This window comes from Pygocentrus nattereri, chromosome 8 (assembly GCF_015220715.1).
Source record: "Pygocentrus nattereri isolate fPygNat1 chromosome 8, fPygNat1.pri, whole genome shotgun sequence".
NCBI lineage: Eukaryota > Metazoa > Chordata > Actinopteri > Characiformes > Serrasalmidae > Pygocentrus > Pygocentrus nattereri.
Window position 1 is genome coordinate 16,493,459 of NC_051218.1, and position 8,272 is coordinate 16,501,730.

Genomic DNA, 8,272 nt, shown 5'->3' on the forward strand with positions numbered 1-8,272 from the left:
ACCTTCTTCAGGTCAAGTCTGGATGCAGTGACTCATTATTCTTAGTTGAACTTTGTAATAAAATACTATAATGTGTCATACGGTTGTACTGTGTTTATCACTGATAATCTGTAATTAATAATGTTAATAGTATCTGTTGTTTTCAAAATAATTTGCTGTATACAGCTTTACAACACATGCTTTTTTTCACACTAATTAACCGTAAACAAACAACAGTCCTCAACAGAGAAATTTATAGTTGGCAAGAAAGCACACTGTAATGCCTTATACTTTTCCACTATATATTTTTACTATGAAGATCTGGCAACCACAGCTGTAGTAAAGTGTAGTAAATCTAAACCAGTTTTCACCAGACATTTAGTAAATGTAAACACATTTTCTACATTAACTCATAATGTGGCATACTATTACTAAATATAACACATTTTAACTGTTGCTATGATTAACATTTACTTAATTTTTTGCTAAAATGTAATTCCCTTATTAAATGCATTTTAATCAAAGTTTATGCAAGGAAAATCTATTCAGTTATATTACATGTCACTTGTTACCATATTTTTTTTAAGAACCATTAGTCACATTTTTTATGTGTGGAGTGTTTAGACTGAAAGGAAGTCTGCTCTTTATTGTCACCATGTCTTTCCCATAGCTCTAAGAACCAGTTCAGTTCATCCCCAGGGGCCAAATTCACTCTTCTGACCAAGGTTCCTACCAAAAGTTGAGATTTGATCTAAAACATATCCAGCATAACCTCTGTAGTGAGACAGGCGTGCTTCGGCATTGAAGAATAAAATGTGTCATATAATATTGACATGTGTTTCCACTCTATGTTGAGGTTTGGAGAATGGTTTCATTTGAGACTGCATATGGGGTTAGAGGAAAGTGAACTGCAGTATCTAATTCAGTGGGGCATGCTGCCAAGTATCAGATATCTCTTTGAACTTAACTGGAGCAGTAAATGATAACTTTCTGGCAAACCTGGAAAACTCACAGTGTATATAGCTATGACTCTAATTTTGAAGCTCACTTTTGAGGCTAATCTTGAAGCATTTTTCACAAAGTATTGAAGATCTGCATGATCTGTCTATATCCATCACGTTATATTGCTATTAGCATATATAGAACAAAACACTGTTTGTCCAAAATGGTAACTGCAGATGAAATAAATAGTCCTTACCTTTTGATGTAAGTTAATATAGCATGATTTTATTTCACTTTTTTTGTTATAATTAGAACTGTTCCACTCATCAAAAGTTTTGTTTTGAATGTGACAATATATACAGTATTGTATATATTAGTGTTTAACCACCTGATAAAAATAAAACTAAAAAGCTGTTTACCTGAACAGAAGGCTCAGAAAAATATTCATATTTAGATGAACAAATAACACCAACAAACTAAGTAGTGATTTATATTTTTATTTTAAGTTTTAAAAATAAGTTTTATTTGTATTTGATCCAACACCTGGTTTGGCTCCTCAGTACTTCAATCGAGTATACTGCTGATGGAATTCCACAAATCCATATGATGGCTGGGGGCATCAAGGAGAAATCTGGGATGAAATCTTGATCTTTTATGTAGCTCACAAGATATCAGCTACTTATTGGAAAATTAGAAAATCTTGTTATTTTTTACTATATTTTTTTATATTTATTTGTATCTATTCTAATTTATATATGTGTTTGAGCTACAAATATTATATACATAACACACAGGCACATAGCGGCATCCCAAAGACAAAGGAGACTACATTATTGAAGATCTGGGATCATTTTCATTCTAAATTGAAAACAAACAACACAACATTTTAGAATTTTGAACAATTTAAAACTAGTCATTTGCACTTGTGGGGTCCATGGCATTTTAAGTGTACATTGTCATTAAAGCAAAAGGACATGTCAAATTCCGAGAAATTCTGAATGAAATTCATGTTAAAATGTACATTGATAATAGAATTTGTAATGAAAATCTTTCTATGATGTTAGAAAGGAATGCAAACAAGAAGTATTTCCACCAGTGGTCTCTTTTTATGTAAACCGGGCAGATATTATTTGGCTGGTGGATCATTCTCCGCACTGCAGTGACATTGACATCACTGACACAGTGGTTTTTAAGGCTGGGCAATATAACAATATTTATCATTATTGTGATTAATTTTGTCACAGTACATCACAATATGCTTTTCTGAGCATACCGTGTGCATCGTTAGTATTCAAAAACATTTCCCACCTGAATGTTTGATTACAAAGAGAGCATAAATAGTTCTAGTTAATATTTAAAAAACTAACTTCTTGAAGTATTATGACATTACATTATTGCCAGCTCTAGTTGTGTTGTCACGAATGTATCAGACACAGCAGTGTCTATTCTATGTCCAGCAGTGACATTGTATTGTTCGGGAAGTTCAGTAATGCAGTTCAATTGCTGTTTGTGATCCTCCGCATTAATACCTCTGACATGCTGCACCACGTTGGTATCACTGCAGTGCTGAGAATGATCCACCACTCTGCTCAGGGAGGTCCTGTATAGGTCGTGAGCATTGATGAAAGGGGTAAAAAAAATAGATGGACCACATTCTGTAATTGTAAAACCACAAAATGAACCTATATGGTAAGTGGACCTTGAGTGTAGATACAAGACAGGCATAGCTGATGAAGGGACTAGTGAGTGTATCTTTACTATATTATCACTTTAATTTCACAGGCATGCATTAAAGTTCACATCAAGGAAAACAACTGATACTGAAATGGTTTTGGGTAATAGCTTGTCAGATGACAATAATACACTTGCTTTTAAAAGAATGATGAGTGAAATTTGAAAATAATATGGGAAAAAATGACAAATACCACTGTGATGCAAGAGTAAAAATAGTCTCTTTTTTTTCTTTTCGTCTCTTCAAGGTTGTTGTTATTTTTGAAATCTATTTATGAGCCAATACGCCTTGAAGTTTCCACTTAAAATGATAGCATGTCAAATCAATCCATGGACTACTTGTATAGCAAAAAGTCATTGTGATGCATATCCAATGCTGCAGTGTAATGCACCATTCTTTTCCTTTCTTTCTTTCTCCCTCCATTGTCCTTGTTAAAATCATATGAAATGCATGGCATAAATGGTGGAACTAACTCGATTATGAAAATCCTCTCTGCTGTATTGGTAATGGCTTGTGGTGACTGGGGAATAAAAGCTGTTAGCCAGACGTGCCTGTGTTTGTGTGTGTGTGTGTGTGTGTGTGTGTGTGTGTGTGTGTGTGTGTGTGTATGCGTGCATGCATGCGTATGTGTGTAATAGAACCTACCAGGCTTCTCTGCTACTGTCTGCTGTAATATAAATCCCTCTTGCACTTAGTATTCATCCATTTTTAATGAAGTGCCTCAGCTGTGTGTGTGTGTGTGTGTGTGTGTGTGTGTGTGTGTGTGTGTGTGTGTGTGTGTGTGTGTGTGTGTGTGTGTGTGTGTGTGTGTGTGTTTGTGTGTGACAGGAGAGGAGGGGGGGTGAGCAGTTTTGAAGGTGTGGCAGGCCTAGTGAGGAAGAAAGTGAGAGAAACCACAGAACAGTGCCCTCTGCCCTTGTGGCCCATCTCTTGTGAAAGGTGCTGGAGTTATGAGCTGACATCATTCTCCTGGGTGGTGTAAAGTTAGGCACTCGACTTCAAAAAAAGCGCACAGCGAAAAAGGAGCAGCCATACTCGGGGGCCGTTCTTTTGTAGGCAGCCTTTCAAAACAAACGAGCAGCAAAGCCTGAGGCCTACCGTAGCTGCTCTTTCTCTCTCCGTGAGCTGAAATTGTGAGACCACATGGCACTGCAGCATACACAACAGACCAACAGGCCATCTACTGACAAAAGCCATCCATGATTCACCACAGTCATTGTGAAAAATCAATTAAAAAAGGCAACTGGCACTGTTCTGCTCTACTCCATATGTGGGTGTATGTATCATATACACATAGAACACCATGACTGCATGAAGTAAAATATTTGATAAGCTGTTTATTTCTCTATGGAATTTCATTTCGTTTATCTCTGCACAGCAGCTTACAGGGAATTGTGACAAAATATAAATAACAAAATTCAACAGTGTTTTCTTTTTTTTCCTCTTTTAATTTAATTACAAACCTCAGTTAAAAGTGGCAAATTGTCTAAAGTCTTCAACATATTCCATTCTCTCGTTCACTCACCAAGAATGTAACATTGAACAACTTAAAAAAGTATGATATTGTCATTATATACAGCCATCATCTATTGGCAAACAATGCTAAGAGCTTATTGGAATTCCACTTCCATATGTAGAATGCAATGAAAGAAAAATACAATTATGTTATACAAAGATCAAAAATACTATTAAAAACCCTTATTATAAATGGCAGCGCTATATTAATAAACTGCTGTTGACATTTTACATGTAAGTACAAAATCCTGTTGAGGTAGTACCCTCTGAAGTCACTTTTAAATGTTAAAATACTGAATAGACATCACTCAACTTTTTGCTTTTATTTACAATACAGCAAATCTATGTTCTTTACTTCATTAAAATTGAATTCCTTTGGTAAACGTAATAGTCAGAGACGTGCAGTCCTGCAAGTGTCAATTGTACATTCACAACATTTTTGCATCTTTTTTTTTTTTCTTTTTTTTTGGGGGGGGGGGGGGGTCATTATTTATTCATTTTTTACATAATGCAAAAAGGGGCAAATGCATTGTTTTACAAAAAAAAACTTTGTTTTATTAAGAACATTCATTAGTGCTGTTCCACCACTGACCCTTTTTGAGAAAGTTATCAGACTGCATTCTTTTATAACCCACCCACTGTTTCCCCACAGCTAGCTTGTCATGCTTTTTTTTTTGTTGGGGGGAGGAGGGGCGGGGGGGGTGGCAGATCCAGAGGTACCCATAAGACATGTTCTCCAGTGTGTGTTCCCCTCGCTCGGGGTGTAAACATTAGAAGGGCACCTTGTATTGGCCTCATAAAGACATCTATCTCAAAAAGAGTCTGACTGAAAAGAATCGTCGATGCTGTCAGTACGGGGCTCTGAAATGGGCTAATTTGGCTGGGCATCTATTGATTACGAAGTTATGCTGAGTACATGTACATGCAACAGAGACCCCATTGTGTTTCTGCTCAGTGTTTCTGTGCGGTTTTTTTTCTCTCCTTGCCCATATTAAATGTCAGCCTGGGTGGGAAGGAAAGCGTGTGGTGGATTGTGGGAAGAAAGGAACGGGGCCACATCACCGAGCACAGCAAGCGCACTTCAGCTTCACTCAGAAAACTTCAGTAGACTATGGAAGGGCCTGGAAAACGGGACACATTCTCAAGCTCGCTTCATGGCAAACAGAACTTTGGTTTGAAAGACGACATGAGGCGTAAGCTTGGCTTACACTATAGAAAACAAACAAACAAACAAACAAAAACAGTCGAGGCTGACAGAAGAGCAGCTCCTCTGATGTTTACGCCAACATTCATGTTCGCCCATAAAAACAAACAAACGACAAAAGAAAACATCTCACTCACCAACGTGACTGAACGTGAATCTCAACTAATAAACATCTAAAAACTAACGCGTGAAAAAAGGGAAAATATCATTCTTTTTTATGAATAAAGTATACAATAAACTATGGAAATAAAGCATCTATAAAAATATAAAAGATTTTTTATTCTTAAACAGAAAACATTGATATCTTATTTGTTTAATAAATCCTGTAGGCTAGCAGGTAAGACTCGATCGGAACAGTCATCTGAAGAAGAAGAAGGAGGAGGAGGAGGAGGAGAAGAAGGAGAGACAATAAAACGTTCAGTGCAATACATGGAGGTTGTGTATACTGAAGACGGCTCTCTCAGAAGAGTTTCACGCGCTTACCCCCCACCGCCCTCCCTCCCTTCAGCGCCCTTTGCGCGGGCTGCTCCTTGGACAGCGGGCAGTACTTGATGGTGTGCGCGTTGTCGCCGTTGGCGCTGCACAGCGGGCAGGTGTACGCGCGCAGGATGGGACACACCACGCGGCCCTCGGGCGTCTTCAGCACGTGCGACCCGTACACCTCCTCGGGCGCGCCGTTATTCCGACAGAACACGCAGATCTTGGGCTCCTGCTTGGCGCGCGCCGCCGGTCTCCTCGCCTTACGCTCAGCGCCGAACAGCTCGAGTCCCGCGAGGCCGCCGCCACCCCCGCCTCCGCCTCCTCCGCCACCGAACGCCGCGTCCCGCTCGAGCCGCGCGCCGAACGGGCTCAGCACGGAGAAGCGATCCTTGAGCTCGAGCAGAGAGGCGGGCGGCGGGCTGGCGGGTGCGCAGCAGCAGCAGCAGCAGCAGTCCGGCTGGGCGCAGGCGCACGGCGCCGGGTCGTCCAGGCCCAGCGTGGCCTTCAGAGACTCCGTGATGGAGTTGGGTCCCGCGGGCGCGCCGCGCTTGCTGTTGCTCTTGGTCACCAGCGTGGACAGGCCCAGGTAGTCGTTCCAGAAATTGAAGGTGTAGTCGTACGAGGCACGCGCGCTCAAGTAGTTGTGGTTTAAAAAATCCATTTTCTTCTCTTTCTTTCTTTCTATCTCACTCACTCTTTCTCTCACTCTCTCTGTCTTTTCTCCAGCGATGATGCTTCTCTTTCGGATGAAAATGGTACAATATTCCGTTCAAGTATCTATGCGTCAGCGATCGAGCGCAGTGAAGTCCAGTGCTCGTGTTGTGTTGGGTCTCTGGGACTGGCCAGCAGGCGTGTGGTTATAAGGCTACGGCAGGATCAGCGCGCGGAGAGGCGGGGCTCCAGTCTCTCTCTCTCTCTCTCTCTCTCTCTCAGCCAAGTTTTTGAGCAAGCGTGCCTTCTCCTCTTCTCAGTCAGATACGTAATGCGAAACGAGCAGAACGGCCACTATTGGTCATTACGTCTATGCTAAAGAGCCATAACGTGCATATAGTGCACGTGGCCGGCGCAAACAACAACTAACAGCTGGTGTCCAGTTACCCAACGCTTCTCTTTCTCATGCACTTCACGTACGAAGCGCAACAGGACCGTGCCTTAATTCTTCGCCAGCGGCCCCGCCCACTTTTGCTCGCGCTCTTCGTTTCCTCTCCAGCAAAAGCGACTCGATTCGTTGCACTTTTTTCCTTTGTGAGCAGCTATAACTGCTCATAAAACGTGGTTATAGCCTACATTTGTGCGCGCGCTCGGCTCTTTGTTCAGCAGTCCAGCTGCTTCAGTTCAGTCATGCCTTAAAAAAACACACCTTCCATTACTTTGTCCTTGCCATAAGCTTGGTCATAAAAACCCGCTCTCGTTTTGGTCAGTCGTCTTTATGCCACCCAAAGGCTCGCGACTGTAGCCACCGCAGCAGCAGCACCTGATGGTGATGCTTTAGGGTCGTCCGCGAGCTCCCAGCGCTTTTCACTGCAGCGAGGCAATTAGTCGAGGCCCGAGATGCTGTATCTTTTAGAGCAGAATGGCTTAAAGCTCGGATGTCAGTAGATTTGCACGGATCCCGCAGTTCTTTTCTGGTGTTCCCGCTGTGGCCTTGGCTCCGAGTGAAAGGCTGCAGTGCTAGAGGGGCATTGTTCTACAAGCTCCTGGCTCACTCCGAGCAAACTGAGCTGCCCTGGATCCAGATCTCCCTCTTTCTCTCTTTTACTCTCCAAAGAGTCCCTGGCCCAAGTCCTGGAGCCACAGAAAAGACTTGTAATGAGTGTCTCGCCAGATTAAGTCATCCCTCTGTAAACAAAAGGCTTATTTGCATTTTTGTCCTTCGTTCAAGACACCAAGAGGAGAGGCGGGTGGGTGAACGAGGGCACAGGTGCAGGCCAGCTGATCGCTACAGGCAGCAGAAACTGAAGATTCAACCCCCTACCGTAACACGTGAACAGTACCACACTCCGGAGAGCTTTGTTTTCCATATCGTGGTGGATATTATTGTTTAATGCATTTGTAAGCATGCTCAAGTGGAGTTTTTTTTTCCATAGAAAGAAGGTAGGGTTACTGCAATACCACGGTTCCACCACCTGGGGTCTGTGTGAGCTCAGTAGAACAGATTTGGGATGACGTCATCGGGTATCCTGAAAGGCAAGAGTTTACATAATAACAGATGTCTAAGAACAATTCTGCACAAACACACGCTAGGGCTTGCCATTGGTGAAACATTTTGCTCATTTCTTATGCATAAATTATATAGTGAGCAGTAGAAGCAATGCGTAAATCTGCATCTTGACTTTTTTTGGAGCTGAATTATTCAGTTATAGGTCTTTAGATTAATGTTTCAGTTGATTATTCTGTATTTAGAATATTAAGGCTATTTT

The 8,272-nt window shown here is 41.5% G+C and overlaps 1 protein-coding gene across 1 annotated transcript; it reads right to left on the minus strand.

The window, feature by feature from the left end:
• Positions 1 to 3,970: 3,970 nt before the first annotated feature.
• Positions 3,971 to 7,629, minus strand: nanos1 (nanos homolog 1). The gene has a single exon (XM_017704048.2). The coding sequence runs from the start codon at positions 6,511 to 6,513 to the stop codon at positions 5,833 to 5,835; it is 681 nt and encodes a 226-aa protein (XP_017559537.1). The 5' UTR covers positions 6,514 to 7,629; the 3' UTR covers positions 3,971 to 5,832.
• Between the last annotated feature and the right edge of the window lie 643 nt (positions 7,630 to 8,272).